The sequence below is a fragment of the Muntiacus reevesi genome, chromosome 20, assembly GCF_963930625.1.
Source record: "Muntiacus reevesi chromosome 20, mMunRee1.1, whole genome shotgun sequence".
Classification (NCBI taxonomy): domain Eukaryota; kingdom Metazoa; phylum Chordata; class Mammalia; order Artiodactyla; family Cervidae; genus Muntiacus; species Muntiacus reevesi.
The window spans coordinates 10,935,558-10,953,440 of NC_089268.1; the positions used below are offsets into that span (position 1 = coordinate 10,935,558).

The 17,883-nt window shown below is 42.0% G+C and overlaps 2 protein-coding genes across 3 annotated transcripts in view; one reads left to right on the forward strand and one right to left on the reverse strand.

Moving 5' to 3' along the window:
* BLTP3A (bridge-like lipid transfer protein family member 3A) overlaps positions 1-4,096 on the forward strand; it is a 68,666-nt gene extending 64,570 nt beyond the window's left edge. For both annotated transcript variants that reach the window (XM_065912450.1, XM_065912451.1), the window contains 4 exons: positions 1,011-1,273; positions 1,727-1,835; positions 1,959-2,065; positions 2,470-4,096. In XM_065912450.1, the coding sequence (XP_065768522.1) occupies positions 1,011-1,273; positions 1,727-1,835; positions 1,959-2,065; positions 2,470-2,595 (605 nt within the window). In that variant the 3' untranslated portion in view covers positions 2,596-4,096. The remainder of the gene's footprint in view (positions 1-1,010; positions 1,274-1,726; positions 1,836-1,958; positions 2,066-2,469) is intronic.
* Positions 4,097-7,390: 3,294 nt separating this feature from the next.
* On the reverse strand, positions 7,391-16,593 carry TAF11 (TATA-box binding protein associated factor 11). Its single transcript, XM_065912976.1, has 5 exons — positions 16,327-16,593; positions 13,286-13,431; positions 9,169-9,256; positions 8,750-8,846; positions 7,391-8,062 (listed from the first exon to the last, which is right to left on the reverse strand). Exons 1-5 carry the CDS (start codon positions 16,495-16,497, stop codon positions 7,932-7,934), a joined length of 633 nt encoding a protein of 210 aa, XP_065769048.1. The 5' UTR covers positions 16,498-16,593; the 3' UTR covers positions 7,391-7,931.
* Positions 16,594-17,883: the final 1,290 nt, after the last annotated feature.

Here is a 17,883-nt window from a genome sequence, read left to right on the forward strand (position 1 = left end):
AGTGATCACACCATCATGAGACAAGATGTCCTTTTCATTATAGGGGACTGGAATGCAAAAGTAGGAAGTCAAGAAACACCTGAAGTAACAGACAAATTTGGCCTTGGAGCACAGAATGAAGCAGGGCAGAGGCTAACTGGGTTTTGCCAAGAGAACACACTGGTCAGAGCAAACACCCTCACCCAACAACACAGGAGAAGACTCTACACATGGACATCACCAGATGGCCAACACTGAACTCAGATTGATTATATTCTTTGCAGCCAAAGATGGAGAAGCTCTATACAGTCAGTAAAAACAAGACCGGGAGCTGACTGTGGCTCAGATCATGAACTCCTTACTGCCAAATTCAGACTTAAATTGAAGTAAGTAGGAAAAATCACTAGACCGTTCAAGTATGACCTAAATCAAATCCCTAATGATTATACGGTGGAAGTGAGAAATAGGTTTAAGGGACTAGATCTGATAGACAGAGTGCCTGATGAACTATGGATGGAGGTTCGTGACATTGTACAGGAGAGAGGGAGCAAGACCATCCCCAAGAAAAAGAAATGCAAAAAAGCAAAATGGCTGTCTGAGGAGGCCTTACAAATAGTTGTGAAAAGAAGAGAAGCAAAAGGCAAAGGAGAAAAGGAAGGATATACCCATCTGAATTGCAGAGTTCCAAAGAATAGCAAGCAGAGATAAGTAAGCCTTCCTCAGTGATCAATGCAAAGAAATAGAGGAAAACAAAAGAATGGGAAAGACTAGAAATCTCTTCAAGAAAATAGTAATACCAAGGGAACATTTCATGCAAAGATGGGCTCAATCAAGGACAGAAATGGTATGGACCTAACAGAAGCAGAAGATATTAAGAAGAGGTGGCAAGAATACACAGAACTTTACAAAAAAGATCTTCACGACCCAGATAATCACAATGGTTATGAATATTAACTATATATTAAAGTGCTTAGAGCAATCACTGGCTGGTAATTAATTAATATCTTTTCCTTCTGTCTTGCTTCGCAAAGGCACAAACTTTCAGGACTCCTCCACTTTGAAGACTGGCCACATCAGGCCAGCTGTGGGCCTTCGCTTTGAGGTGGGGCCTGGTGCAGCTGTTCATTCCCCTCTGGCCACACAGAATGGCTTCCTGCATTTGTTGCTTCAGGGCTGTGACCTTGAGCTGCTCACTTCGGTGCTTAGTGGCCTGGGGCCCTTCTTGGAGGATGAGGAGATCCCAGTGGTGGTTCCCATGCAGATTGAGCTCCTGAACTCCAGGGTCACTCTAAAGGTGAGAGGAACTTTGGGGTTTACCCTAGACTTGGTCAAGCAAGGGATTCTTGACCCTTGACCCTGTTAACAGTGACAACTGTTAACTTCTTCTCATGTCCCTGTGAAATGTGAGGAGGACCAAGTGAGGAAAGGCATGTTAGCGTTCAGTACTATAGTAGTACCTAAGTATGTAGTGCCAGCGGAAAGTTCTAGGTTTAAGTGAGGGGGGCCTTGTCTCTAGCCCTGGCCTTTGGCATGCAGCATGACTGTGCAAGCCCACAGGTGGTAGCAGATCCTCAGTCTCACTGTGTCTAGAATGGGAGAGAGTCACTATGCCTCTCATGCCTCGCTAGAGTGTATGGATAAACAGTGATGGCAAAGTGCTTCCAGCTCCACGGTTGGAAGCATGGCTTGTTACCTCAGCTGCTCTGAGTTGGTTGGGGGTCTCACACGGCTTCTCTCTTTCCTGCAGGATGATATCCCCCCCATCTACCCCACCTCTCCAGGCCCCATCCCCATCACTCTGTCTGTGGAGCACGCCGTGCTGAGTCGGAGTGACGATGGTGTCTTCCACATAGGCGGTGAGTTGGGCTCGTCAGCCTCTTGGCTTCACTACCTTTTTGCTCCTGTAAGGAAATGGTGACAACTAGGAACAGTCCGCGTGTTGCTTGCAGTTTGTCATTCGAGCCTTTACTTTTTTCCAGCTGCTGCTCAAGACAGACCATCAGCCAAAGCATCTAAGAGTGAGAAGAGGCAGCCCCCCAAAGAACAGGTGTTTTTGGTGCCCAGCGGAGAGGCTTTTGGTCCACAGGTGAGGCCCTAACTGAACAGTACCTTTCCTGTAAACCCTTCAGGGCTGTAATCACAGAAGTGGGCAAAACCCAGAGGGCTGACAAAGTTGCTTGTGCTGGTACAGCTGGGCGGTCTGGGCTCTTGTCACCTAGCAGCAGCTTCTGGAAGTGCTGAACCGAGGCTGGAAGTCAGGAGCTAGAGATGAATGCTTGCTGATGACATCTTCCACCTGCTGTTGTCCCTGCAGCTGATGAGCTCTGAAGAGGGGATTAGCCTCTGAGAAAAGACCTTGCTGGTTCTCTTGGTCATTGACCAAACTTGCAGATTGTGCTGCTTAAATTCTCCCTCCTTGTTCCCTTACTGGATGTTTTTGCAAGGTGTGTTACCTTATTGATTCATCATGAATTCTTTGTTGTTCCTCAGGTGAATGAACTACCTACCCTACGAAAGGAACTTATAGAAACTAAACAAGCATTGGCTCAAGCCAACCAGGATAAAGAAAAACTTCTTGAAGAGATTAGGAAATATAACCCCCTCTTCGAGCTCTGACAGCAGTGGCTCAGCCGTCTTTGCCGAGGAGAGAGGAGGAGATCACCAGCAGCCGCACCACCTGTGACAGACTCCGCCCAGTGCTGGACAAGTCAGCCGGGACGTGCAGCTCACTCTTGGCGGCGTCCTTTATACTAGCGGTCCTGACTTGGATGGAAGATGGGGCAAAGCATGCCCGCGTTCTGGGGAGTGGCCGGCCACTTTGTGCGTGGCTCAGGCATCACGTCTCGCCTGTCCTCTTGGCCCTCAGCACACTAGGTGGAATCTTCTCCACACTGTAGGGTCATTTCACCGCCTGATTTCATGGCAGAGACCTTTGCTTGCTCCACAACCTGTGTGAACAGGGCAGAGTCCCCATCTCCTCGGTCAGTCACCCACAGAGTCACCAAAGGTTTTGTGTCTCAGAGCTTGGTTTCTGTAGCGGACCTGAGAAGTGCCGCGGCAGTAGAATGGAACAGGAAGTAGCCAGCAAGGTGGGAGGCAGGGGAGGCACAGAAATAAGTGAGACGTGGATTCTGCCTTGTTTGGAAAGGAAACTAAGCTCCTGTCATCTTGGCTGATGTTACAATCAGATTGTTCAGGGTTAAGCTTCCTCTCTGTCATGCCTGTCATTGTTGTGATGCTGTGGTAGGAAGTAAACAACAGTAGCAGCTCACTTGTATCATCTCTCCCGTCTGTAACACAGTTTGTTTGAAATTTAAATCAAGAAACGGTTCACTCTGGGCTAGGCTGAGGTCATGGCTTGGTGGGGATCATAGGAGAGCTTGGTTCCTGCTGAGCCCACTATTGCCAGCCGTGTCCTGTCTCTCTTCCACAGCTGCCCCTCACAGGTTTTTGCCTGTCTCCCTGGGGTCCCTGGCACATCAGCGTTCCCAGCACTATGACTTCCTACCAGCAATCTCCTTAGCCCTTGGTGGTGTCAGAACTGAAAATGTGTTTTATACGGTAGCATAAACATCTCAGCCTGTTGCCTCTCACCTGCCTCTATCACTGTGGCTTTTTAAAATCATGTTATTTTGACTTAAGTAAAAAAAAAAAAAAAAACCCTTCAACCTAGCTAGGTTTTGCCCTGACGCTGAAAGTTATTTCCCCCTCTTTCTTCCTACTTAATTCCTCCCCAGCACTCTTATCTTGACCCATACTGCTCTCTGCTGTGCTTCAAGGTCTGTTGATGGGACAGAAGTTCATAAGCAAACTCACCTTGAACTGGCGAGATGGTAAAATAATGATTTAGTAGTGTCACTAAAGTCTTAATCATACATGCCCTACTAGAGGAAAGATAAAATGGTTTCCTTTATGGGGAATCATGCCTGACTTATCAAAAAGAAATATACATTCAAGAAGGAACAAGATCTAATTTGCTCAGACTTTTAAAGACTTTTTGTTGTGATTTTCCACTCAGACAATTTTAAAAATAGCAATTACTATGAGTTTATGGGAATATCCTCTCATGCTTAGGAAACAACTGAGAGACTTAAGAATAAACATCTTTCTGAGAGAATGTTAACAGAGTAAGTTCCCTATCAGTTGATGCTTGGTTTAACCTTATTTAAGAATTTTATAAATAACCCGAAAGTAGGATATTACAATGCAATAAAATGTCACTACTTCCAGGCAGTGAAGATAAACCAGAGGAGATTAAAAAAAATTTGCAGAAGATTCACAGACTGGGCTGTGAATACTCAGAAAAGTGTCAGGTGAGATTTTCTGTAGGTTAGTGTGAAATAGTGCCCTAACAGAAGAATCAGTAACCACTGAGACAGTGAGCTCTGGAAAGAGCTCAGGAAAGAAATCTAAGCACTGACATGAGGGAAGAGGGGTCAGAGTGCTGCAGGGTGTGTGGAGCCAACACAGAAAATAGCATCTCATGAAAGACCATGGTAATGCCTTAAGTGATCTGTGCACTTCTAGGGACCTTACTTACAAAGTATGTGGTAAAAGGAGAAAAGGTCTAGAGAACAGCAAAAATCATCAGGGGTGGAGGTACACATCTTTAAAATGTGAGCTCCAGTTCTGAAAAGGATGAAAGCGGAGGGTAGTGTTAGGTCAGGTACTCAGTCAAGATCCAGGACATGTGCTTCGGGTCCCAAAATACTAGGGCTGGCCCTTGCAGCCTTAGCACCTACAAGCACTTCTTGTAGCAAATCAGAAACTCCTAGGGCTCTCTGTTCAAGAAGTGGTGCTATAAGAAACTGTATGTGTGCAGAAGGTTTAAGAGGAATCCTTGCATGATGACTTTCCAAAAGGAATTATAGGAAACTAGGGTTATTTGGTGATACACAATGGAGTTACCCACTGCATCCCTCCACAGACTCCCCTTTCAGTGCTTCTGTCAAAGGCAGAATGATGAACAAAAAGGATCACTGGTCCTCTCCAGTGTGGCATGTCTAATGTTCTTAGAGGGGACAGAGGAAGAGCCAGTAGCCAGAAGATAGAATTATCCAACCTGGAGTTCACCTGCATTGGTCTAAAATCACACTCTGGTCCTCTTCCCTTCCCCTGCTTTCCTGCCCTCCCTGTCCCTCCACGCAAAGAATTGCCTGGTATACTCTAAGTATGCGCTTAGTAGGAGGCAAGAGAAACAAATCTGGCAAACGCCGAGGCTCACCCCTTAATGACCAGAGCTCACTCAGGTTTCTGGGCTCTCTGGCGCTCTTGTTCATGTGACAAATGTAGCCCTAGAATTTGAATTTCCTTATGTTACCAGCTTTGGCCATTGTCTTGAAGTTCCTCCCTCAGGAAATATGGTAAAGGGTCAGCATCCCATGGAATTTTAGTGAAAATCATCTTGTATAACTTCATACTCCTATTCACTGGGGGAAGAAGAACTTTCATAATGAAGAAATGTGATCTTGTTGGTAGTCCTCAGGATAAATGAAAAGGATGGAAGGAAAGAAATAGTAGTATCAGCTCCTTTGAACTGCTGACGATTTCTGCCTTGGAGCTTTAAGACTGTGAACACGAAATAATAATACCTCAAGAAAATGTCTGGAGTGAAATACCACTATCCAAGAGACTTCCACCACCGCACAGTCAGCGTGTCAGCTGTGAAGCGTTTACACCTTGTGTTACCTGTGACTGTCTAGATTTCCTGTTACATGGAGGTACTAGAGATATGCTTTAGTGTATATGGACTGGTTTAAATCTCTCAGCAAAGCTGCAGGGATGGTTATCAATCTCAAATTCTGTTTTTAACTCACTGGAATCATTAAGCTAGTTTATTAGACCTAAGAAGAAATGGGTTCTAGTCTAACGATGGCTGCATTTTGCTGTGTATTTAATCTGACCCTCATTTTGCCATGGGCCTCCACCTTTATGTACACTTTTTCATGGTTCTGAAAGGAATGGTTCCTGTGTTTGGAATATACAAGGCTTAAGGCAGCCCTCACATACCACATAACTGAAATTCTTCCATTTCATCCACTTAGGTCAGTTTTCCCATAGGCTAGTTTAGGGTGTAGTGGAAAGGTGTAGTTTGAATAGAGCGATACAGGAACTTTCCATTCCAACCTTTAAGGTTTGTTTTTTTCCCTCCCTTATATAATATTTACCTTAACTTAAAAAAGTTAATAGTAATACCACAAAATGATGGAAACAGCATTGCTACACAAGCTAGTAGGATGACATCTGGTTATTTGAAAACTGCAAGAGCTGTGTCACTGCTTTGTGATTGACCAGTCATTACTGTGCTTCAAGAGATTCTAGTGTGATTGTGATGGCTTCTCATTTCAGGGACTATAACCTTCCCTGGAATCTTCCCCTACCTCCTGCTAGAGTAGGAGTATTCCCATTCACCTCTGGGTAGGTACATATAGTTGCTGTTGTTGAATGGGGATTATTATCTCCATCTCTTACAACAGATACAAGGGGAAATACTCTTAGATAACCTTAAACTGTGAGGCTTTGCTAAGTGGCTATACTTGGGATGTGAACTTTCTTCTTTATTATCTGTAAATTTCAGCCTTATCCAGTATCTCATATTGCAATAGGTATAGCTCCTATAACCACTTAAAAAGCCTCCTCTGGAGCTGAGATATGTATTTGGATTTATTTGGTTTTCCCTGCAGTTTTTGGTCAAGATTTAACCTGGGTCTTACAGCGTTTCTTTGTGGAATGCCCCACTGAAGTGTCTTCTCCACTAGCTAAGTACGTGTTTAAAGCCATGAGTTTTAATGCTAGACACTGAAATCCAGATTTGCCCAACTTGGTGTGTCTCAGCTGTTTCCCCCACTCAGGGTGCTAACCAGAATTGGAATCTTTACTGACATGCTCCGGAAAGCTTCAAAAGGGAAAAGCTTCAGAACCCCTCTCCTTATGCCACTGAATAGTAGACAGGAAAGAACTCTTGGGGATTGCCCATTGCCAATTATATTACAGTAGCCTTATTACTGCTAATCACTGTCAATATAAAAAGTCACTCCATTCCCCTCTACTTGAGGAAAACAATGAGAATGTACCCAATGAACTGGAGTATTGATCAGTATTGAGAACTTTTAATGTTGCAATATCTAATCAAACCTTGAGTGTACTGGTTCTGTGAACCACCTGAAAAAAGCAAATTAAACTTATTAAACAGTACTGGTTCTGGTATATCTGTTGATAGGAATTGAAACACATGAGCTTTTACATTGTTTTTAAGTGCTTTAAATATTCTCTTATGAGATACAATCTTAATGGTTCTAGTAGGAATGGGGAGGGCTCTAACTTTCACAAAAAAGCCAAGACAAGTTTTATTTGGACACCAGCAAACTTCTCCCCATTCCAACCAGCTAGACAGAAAAAGAAAACACACACGGCAAGTTGGAAAACAGTTTTATTAATCATTCACCAAAATTCATAGAAGAATCTTAAACATTTACAGGGACAAACTGTTCCACTGCTTCTGCTGTCACCGTGTTCTTCATGGTAGAGTATCACAAGTCAAGTTTCTGGTTGTTTCATTTACTTAAAACCAGATGTAAAGAAACAACCTAAGTCATAACAACTTCAGGCTTCATGTGAAACCGTCAAACCGTCTTGAACAGGTTTTCTTTCTGAAAGCAGCATTCCTGTCCAGAAGATGCTTAAGGTGCACCAACCTTTCTTCTTACAACTAGCCAGTAACAGTTAAATGCCTCAGATGCCCTCAGAGGTCCCGATATTTAGTCAAGGCAAGCATGAAACAGTGTACATGCCTTCTTCTAGGTGTAATGAATTATCAGTTTTGAGAAAGACATTAAAATCATGGAATCCTTGGAGGACTGAGATACCGAAGCACCAGTGCGGAGAATCTCGTGCTAGAGGAAGTCCGGAAGCAGGACTTCTTCCTTCAGTACCGGGCCCTGCTAGACTTTGGTCTAGAAGAAGATGATTTTTTTGTGCTTTGAGTTGGGAATTTGCCCCTTCGACTTTAACCTCCGAACAGCCTCCCTCATGTGTTTGGGTTGTAGCGGTGGCATTTCTCCCCACTTCTCACACACATCCAGTGCTAAACAGAGGACAAGGAGAAGAGTTTCTTTATCACACAAGCGCTTACTCATCACAGTCCTTTCAAGTCCTGTAATTCTCATTAATTCCTCTTAAAGTTAGTGCTAAAAAAATAAACCAAGATAATTTCCCTTCTTCAGAGAATGCTATAAAATGTATCATTTAGCTTTAGCATGATATCCCACATCAGGCTTTATCGCAGGCAACAGTTTAAAACACAGCTTCTCCTTGAAAGAATAAAGACTTCACCAGCTAGAAATTAGCAGTGAGCAGCAGCAGGTTCATTACTTGATGAACAGGGAGCAGTTCCCAGGGGATCATAACATCAGGGACAACTACTCACCATACCACACTGGTCAGCCTCAGTGATGACTTTGTTCGTATCTCTACTTTTGGGGAGCAGAAATGAACAAAATCCACTGGAGAAAAATACAGTCTACTTCTGTCACCCTGGGCTGAGGATAAGAATCAGGAAGGGAGATTTCCTAGGTGTTTCCAGACCTGGTATTGAAACTTTCAAGGAATAATGTCTTCAATACATGATCTCCTGAATATAAGGCTCTCGCCTTGGCCAACTTCCAGTGTAAATGGAAACCACCCCTGGGATCTCATAAGTCCCTCAGTATATATATTCTCAGAAATAAGACCACCACAGGTTCAATCCAATATTTAGACCAATACCACTCACCTTCTTCTACCACCTCCCCGACGAAAACTTTGGAAATACCAGACATAGCAATAACAACATTCTGAGACACAGAGGTGCCTGTGATGGACTGGATCAGCTTGAAAGAAGGACAAAAGACTGTGATTAAGGGAGTCAAGGACTGGCTTTGGAACATAACACCCATAAGAGCTCTACACTAAAAGAATTCACTAAAGCCTTGATGTTGAAATTGACACCAGTAAAACAAGGCTTCAGGTGTATTTGTTGAGAATATAAAACTACAACTGGTCAGATTATTGAGGGGCATGTATTTTTATTTTCCTGCCTAAATGTTCCACCAACTTGCCTAACACTTCACTTCAAAATGTCAGTGGATACAGCTCTTGAGCCCTGTTCAGTTCTCATGGCTCATGGAAATGAGTGTGATAGTCCATCCTTACCCTTTTAATGGCTGCTTTAGGGAAAGCTGACCGGCGATACATTTCATAACGGTTCAGCTGCTCCTCAGAAAAAGAAGAAACCAGGATTCTAGACAAAGATTCAGGTAATTAAGTTCACTTATAACAACGAATACTTAAGATATACATATTATTATGTCAATAAAACCAAGTCTCAGACATTAAAAAAATTAATTTTTCAAGGGACCAATAGTATTAGGCTTAGTATTTATGAGGAATGAAGAGAAAGTATTTCTATTACTCGACAACAGGTGAAACATAAGTTCCTTTCTTACTTCACTAAGAACAAAAACAACAATGTTGGGTTACTGAATCACAGTATATAGATTATGTTTTCAGCAGTAGGCTCTCTCACCCCATAATGCTGCCTCACTACATTTCACATGATAAACATTTTTCAAATAACAGATAAAGAAGTATTAAAAGCAGGATCCTCTATGACCTACCTCCCAGAATATTGGAAATAAAAGCAAAAATAAACAAATGGGACCTAATGAAACTTAAAAGCTTTTGCACGACAAAGGAAACTATAAGCAAGGTGAAAAGACAGCCTTTTGGGAGAAAATAATAGCAAACGAAGCAACAGATAAAGGATTAATCTCAAAAATACACAAGCAACTCCTACAGCTCAATTCCAGAAAAATAAATGACCCAATCAAAAAATGGGCCAAAGAACTAAACAGATATTTCTCCAAAGAAGACATACAGATGGCTAACAAACACATGAAAAGATGCTCAACATCACTCATTATCAGAGAAATGCAAATCAAAACCACAATGAGGTACCATTACACGCCAGTCAGGATAGCTGCTATCCGAAAGTCTACAAGCAATAAATGCTGGAGAGGGTGTGGAGAAAAGGGAGCCCTCTTACACTGTTGGTGGGAATGCAAACTAGTACAGCCACTATGGAGGACAGTGTGGAGATTCCTTAAGAAACTGGAAATAGAACTGCCATTTGACCCAGCAATCCCACTCATGCGCATACACACCGAGGAAACCAGATCTGAAAGAGACACGTGCACCCCAATCTTCATCTCAGCACTGTTTATAATAGCCAGGACATGGAAGCAACCTAGATGCCCATCAGCAGACGAATGGATAAGGAAGCTGTGGTATATATACACCATGGAATATTACTCAGCAGTTAAGAAGAATTTATTTGAATCGGTTCTAATGAGATGGATGAAACTGGAGCCCATTATACAGAGTGAAGTAAGCCAGAAAGATAAAGACCATTACAGTATACTAACACATATATATGGAATTTAGAAAGATGGTAACAATAACCCTATATGCAAAACAGAAAAAGAGACACAGATGTACAAAACAGACTTTGGGATTCTGTGGGAGAAGGCGAGGGTGGGATGTTTTGAGAGAACAGCATCAAAACATGTATATTATCTAGGGTGAAACAGATCACCAGCCCAGGTCGGATGCATGAGACAAGTGCTCGGGCCTGGTGCACTGGGGAGACCCAGGGGGATCGGGTAGAGAGGGAGGTGGGAGGGGGGATCGGGATGGGGAATACATGTAAATCCATGGCTGATTCATGTCATTGTATGACAAAAACCACTACAATACTGTAAAGTAATTAGCCTCCAACTAATAAAAATAAATGAAAAAAAAAAAGTATTAAAAAAGTATGGCGTTAGCGAGGATGGGAAGACACAAATTCATACATGCTGGTAGAGTGTAGGTGGAACAACCTTTTTGCGGAATCTGAAAAAACAAATGAAAATCCTTTGAAAATGTTCCTATTGTTTAAACTACCAATTACACTTCCAGGAGTTTATTTTAGGAAGTATACAGACAAGTATGCAAAGATATGCTCAAATATGTTGATCATAATGTCAAAAGAAAAACAAAACAGTAATTAGCTTCTAACTAATAAAAATAAATAAATTAAAAAAATGCCACTAAAACCTGACAAGAAAACAAAACAAAACGAAACAACTGCAGAGATAGATTATATTATGGTTCATCCACATAACAGAATACAACGCGGCTGTTACAAACGACAATTTATGGGCATAGTTACTGACCTGAAAATATGTATATATATATCAAACATTAAACTTGTATCTGAAAAGGTATATACACAAATATATGCCCTGGGTAAACTCTGGGTGGTGGGATTGTAAGTAATTAGTTTTTCTATTTTTCTGTATTTTCTGAATTATTTGCAGTGAACTCACATGACTGAAGCGACTTAGCAGCAGCATACTATTTTTACAATCAGAAAACATAATGAAGCTATTTACATTTTGAAGAAAATTGTGACCTAGATGTATAATTGTTGACATGGAAGACATTCACCATATATAATATAGAAAACAGGTTACAAACAGTAATTAATTGAAATTAATTAATTAATTACAAAAATTAATGGAAATTAATTTTATTTACAGATAAATATATGTAAAGAAAATATTTTGGTGAATATACGTCAAAATGTTAACAGTGTTTATTCTGGTGGTAAAGTGATACTTTCATATCCTAGAATATGATGCTATGAAACTGCTGCACTCAATATGCCAGAAAATTTGGAAAACTCAGCAGTGGCCACAGGACTGGAAAAGGTACGTTTTCATTCCAATCCCTAAGAAAGGCAATGCCAAAGAATGCTCAAATTACCACACAATTGCAATCATCTCACACACTAGTAAAGTGATGCTCGAAATTCTCCAAGCCAGGCTTCAACAGTACGTGAACTGTGAAATTCCAGTTGTTCAAGCTGGTTTTAGAAAAGGCAGAGGAACCAGAGATCAAATTGCCAACATCCACTGGATCATCAAAAAAGCAAGGGAGTTCCAGAAAAACATCTATTTCTGCTTTATTGACTATGCCAAAGCCTTTCACTGTGTGGATCACAATAAACTGTAGAAAATTCTTAAAGAGATGGGAATACCAGACCACCTGACCTGCCTCTTGAGAAATCTCTATGCAGGTCAGGAAGCAACAGTTAGAACTGGACATGGAACAATGGACTGGTTCCAACTAGGGAAAGGAGTACGTCAAGGCTGTTTATTATCACCCTGCTTATTTAACTTATATGCAGAGTACATAATGAGAAACACTGGGCTGGAAGAAGCACAAGCTGAAATCAAGACTGCCGGGAGAAATATCAATAACCTCAGATATGCAGATTACACCACCCTTATGGCAGAAAGTGAAGAAGAACTAAAGAGCCTCTTGATGAAAGTGAAAGAGGAGAGTGAAAAAGTTGGCTTAAAACTCAACATTCAGAAAACTAAGATCAAAGCATCTGGTCCCATCACTTGATGGCAAACAGATGGGGAAACAATGGAAACAGTGACAAGATTTTATTTTCTTGGGCTCCAAAATCACTGCAGATGGTGACTGCAGCCATGAAATTAAAAGACACTCACTCCTTGGAAGAAAAGTTATGACCAACCTAGACAACATATTAAAAAGCAGAGATATTATTTTGCCAACACAGGTCTGTCTAGTCAAGGCTATGGTTTTTCCAGCAGTCATGTATGGATGTAAGAGTTGGACTATAAGAAAAGCTGAGTGCCAAAGAATTGATGCTTTTGAACTGTGGTGTTGGAGAATACTCTTGAGAGTCCCTTGGACTGCAAGGAGATCTAACCAGTCCATCCTAAAAGAAATCAGTCCTGAATATTCATTGGAAGGACTGATGCTGAAGCTGAAACTCCAATACTTTGGTCACCTGATGCAAAGAACTATCTCATTTGAAAAGACCCCGATTCTGGGAAAGATTGAAGGCGGGAGAAGGGGACAACAGAGGCTGACATGGTTGATGGCATCACCGACTCAATGGATTGAGTTTGAGTAAACTCCAGGAGTTTGTAATGGACAGGGAGGCCTGGCGTGCTGCAGTCCATGGGGTTGCAAAGAGTCGGACATGACTGAGTGAACTGAACTGAACTCAAAGTGATATTTTTCTTTTCACTTATTTATATTTTCAATACAATAACATAATATTGATATATTAATTACCTTAGTTTCTTTTGAGTTTAAAAAAGTAAAACATTTTAAGGCCAAGAAAAATGTATTAACTACGTGGTCAGTTTAGAGCCTTGAAAAGGGAGAGATCAGAAAACTGACTTACTGCATCTTTTGAATCTCATCTTCATCCACTTTCTGCTTCTTCTCTTTCTTCTCTTTGGTATCTATTTTGAGTTTTTTGGCTGCAGGAGTAAGTAATGAGTCTTCCCTTTCAACTGCTGTTAAATCTGCGATATCCTGACTCTTGAGCTAAGAAGACAAAAGAAACCCTTTAATATATACGGCCTACTTTACAGACTTGGGTAAAGAAAGAAATCATTCATTACAACAAAACAAATTCTCTTATTTCTGTAGTTTTTTGGTTCCAGGCATTGGCTGTACCATCAAAGATAAGATATCCTATCTCTAGTAAAGGAGTTTACAGCCCAGCTGGGGAAAGAAAAGCTGCTAAATAATCCAGTTTTCCAGGTTACCTATGATCCTAGTTTCTGTATCTGTTTACATGGGCACAGTAATGCCAAGGATCATGAAAACCACACTCCTCTTGAGCCCACTCTTCTGACCTCATTCTTTATTTATTTGGCTGCCTTGGGTCTTAGTTGCGGCTTGGGGAATCTTTCACGTGGTGCGGACTCCCTAGTTGTGGCCCAAGGGCTCTAGGGCACGCAGGCTTCAGGAGTTGTGGCACGTGGGCTTGGTTGCTCCCATACATGTGCGATCTTATTTCCCCAACCAGGGATGGAACCCACATCCCCTGGGTTGCAAGGCAGATTTTCAATCACTGGACCACCAGGGAAGTCACTGACCTCAATCTTTAGAGGGGAATATAAGAAAACTCCTCTCTATACAGCCAGCTCTTCTTTGTCTAAACCTATAGATTTCTTTACTATAGGTTTAGACAGTGATGATTCCATGTGGAAAGAATATTTAAAAAAGGGCACCTTCTCATCAAAGCAGTGTTTCTTTGAATTTGGAACTTTTAAGTGAGCTTCTCCCACATGTAGTGCTCTTTTCTTCTTTTCCATTCTACTGTATCATGCAAGTATTTATTTCCCATTACTAGACTGAGAACATTTTTTTTTTTTTTTTTGCCTTGCTGTGTAGCTTGTGGGATCTTAGTTTCCTGACTTGGGATTGAAACTGGGCCCCTTGCAGTGAGTGTAGATTCCTAACCATTGGAATTCCCTAGACTGAACATGTTTTGAAGTTTGTCTCTTATTATTTATCCCTCTTTGCATAAACATTTAACATTGTTTTACTCACATATGTTTAATAAAGACAGCAAGAAAACCTCAAAATCCAAACTTCATCCCCTCCAACTTAACATAGAATCTAAGAATATGACAAACCTCATTAATGAGATTTGACTTGTTTTCCTTAAAGAGGAACTCACATTTAAATTCATATGGGAATATGAGAAGTAGGTGAGACTGAAGGCAGTAAATCTCTTAACAACTTTTTCAACTTCTTCTCTGGTTACTGATACATAGGAATTTTCTAACCTTTTTGTGCTTCAATTTTGATAATTTAAGATTATCCTTGAAAATGAGCCATTTATCTTGAATTTTCAAAATTACTTAGTCTAAACTTGAACATTAAATTTTCTTAAAGCCTAAAGATCTCCAAATCAGTGCCTATAAACACTGCAAATAAGGTCTTAATTTTATTGTTTCTTACAGTTTTTAAAGCACAAACTCATTAGTATCTATTTTTATTCCTATTAATTCCTTGCTTTTACATTCTTCTGGTTTATCTTGTTCTTTTTCTGGTTTCTTGAGGTGGGTGCTTATTTTCTGTATCTCTGTTTCTAAAAATATGTAAGACAATGAATTTTTCTTTAAATAAAGTTTTGGTCAAATCCAATAGGATTTGATGTTAATTTCTTTAATCCAAAGCTATTTAAAAATTAGTTAAAAATGTCCAGGTGTTAGTCTTTTGGAGGGAGTGGGAGAAATTCTGTGTTGTTAATTTCAGGTTCTATTGCACTGTACTAACAGAATTTGATGTTATGATTTTTACTTTTAAGAATTTATGCTTTTCTTTGTAGTCTGGTATATGATCCATTTAAAAAAGTGTTTCAGAAGCATCAAAAATTTTTTATCTTCTACGTGCACATTTCTTTATACAGTGAGCTCTTTACCGAACTAAGCTAATTATTACTCAAATCCTTTCTGTCCTTGAGATCTGTTTTTAAAGTTCCTTCTTAAAGTAATTTTGTCACATTTTTCCTAAAGTTCTTAATTTTATATATTTTGATGCAACTTTATGATCTGAAAGGCAGTTTCCATTTAGCCAATGTCTTCTCCCATAAGCTCACAGTGAAATTCAAACATGAATTACAGTTCCAAGACCTCAAGACTCGATTGTTAGAAATGGAACCTACCTAAGGCTCTAAGATTCTGATCTTCTGACTGATACTCAGAGAAGCAACACTGCTGAACACTTGGGATAGCAGTTTGGTGCTATAGAAACCCTTGGACATTAGTACCCAGGTCACTGGTAGCAGTTAAATGTCCCAAGAGGAGGAGAACATGACTAAATTACTACCTCAAAGTCTCCCTTTAACGACTCAGCCTACAATGACAAAGTTATGCTTAAGCAATAACTCAGAAATCATATTGAGGTGAAAGGGGTACTAGGAATCCTGGGTTCTAGCTCTTGCCCTCCGTTTCAATGTCGATTGGCATCGACCCCAATTTCCTCACTAGGAAAACCAAGAGGCTATTTGAAATTCCCTTAGTGGCTTTTTAAAGTCTTCATTGAATTTGTTACATTATTGCTTCTGTTTAATGTTTTGTTTTTGGCTGCGAGGCATATGGGATCTTCGCTCCCCCACCAGGGATGAAACCCGCACAGTCTGCATTGGAAGGTGAAGTCTTGACCACTGGACCACTACAGAAGTCCCCTCTTTGAGGCAGCTTTAACGCCTAAGGGCAGTGATTAAAAATACTGACCTAATGGTTGAGTTTCTGGAACTCAGACGGCTCTAAGGTCTCCTCTTCTTTCTTAACCCAACTCTGCGACTGCAGATCTAAAGGCTTATGGTGAGCTCGACTGTCTTAGCTTGGGAGGGACCAAACAGGAGGCCTGTCGGGCGGGCAGTGACACAAGCTACTCCGGCCTCATCGACACATCTCCCCCTACCTCGCCTTCTTCAGCGGCGGCCTCTTTCAATTCCCCGTCGCCGTCACCGTCCGTTTCCTCCGGGATTCCGTCCGTATCTGTAACCCTGGAGCCCCCAGGAGCCGCCGTCGGCTCGTCTGATTCCCCGGTCTCTCCACCTTTTTCCGTGGGCGATTCGCAGGCATTATCCATCGCGGCTAGAACCCAGAAGAGATCGCGCCGCTGTCAAGACTCCCGAGCTCAGGCGCCGCGCAGCCCTTCGGCCCCGCAGCTTACTTCCGGTCGTCGCGCTGCGATGACATCACCAAGACCGCTGCTCCGAGGGGTCATTTAGAGAAGCGCCCAGAGGGTTGCAGGGCTTCGTTTTACTTATTTGTTGGTGCGGATAGGGAAAGTTGAGGGTACAGAAATCAGTTTTTGGATTTTCCACCTTGAGAAGCCAGCATTTGTAAAGGAGGGCTTTGTTGTTTACTGAAGGGCTCCTTTTTCCTTTCCGTCCTTCTCAAAGCACAACCTGTTAACGCCTTCCTAATCTGCTTTCCTCAGAGGAAAGTTTGCGGACAGGAGAAAACTCCATCCGTTGTTCGCCCTTGTGGGAAGCAGCTCCCGGGCAAACGCCGACAGGAACTCAACCTTGTACGCGTTCAGTTGGACAGAGGCTTGTGTTAACATGGAATTGTCAGCATTTCTCTTTTGTTCCTCAAGCACCTAAAAAAATAGTCGTACAGCTTGAACTGAATTTATCCAATTTGATTACTAACTCCACAACTACTTCGAGCCAGAACAGTCCTAGTACCAGAAACAAAACAGGCAGTTTCTACCTAAGTGCATGTTTCCCAATTCATCAGTACTCAAGCCCAGAGTCGGTTTTACAAATCTGACCTTTAATGTCAGTTTGGTTAATATCCGTCAAAATTAAGAGGAAACAGGGGCTTCCCTGGCCTTTCAGTTGTTAGAACTCTGCGTTTCCACTGCAAGGGGCGATGGTTCGATGGGGGAGCTAAGGTCCTCCATCGTTGGGCGAGGGGAAGGGCGGTAAAAAAAAAAAAATACTAAGAGGAAACAAATCCTAAAGGAAGGGAAGTCTTTCCTTTGAATGTTTCGCTTTAACGAATCATTTCAAGGATTGGGAGCATGAAGGGGGTTATTTCCTTTTAAAATTCTCCTCTTTCCTCATGAGGTGCGGAGGAGGGCACTTTATTCACATCTTTTACCACTAGGTTCCCACAGGCATGACATATTTATGGTGCAGAGGGAATGGACTTGCAAATATAGGTGCGCGTTACCACACTTCTCTCTTTGTTTCTACACTGCCTGGATGAATTACCGTATTTTCTGTCCTGCGAGTTCCCAAAACAGGAGAAGGAGCGCACTTCGGGGGGCGCGGACAGGTGGACCGCGCTTGTCACCTTCCACTTGTACAGCGGGTGACCCCACGACGCAGCCCTCTCTGCCGGGAAGGCTTATCAGGGTGCGGCCGGGTCCCCTCGGCGCAGACCGCAGGCACCTGCGCCGGCCCGCGCGGCCCCGCCCAGCTAGGTGGGCACGGGGGCGGGGCGCGGGGGCGCGGTGACGCGT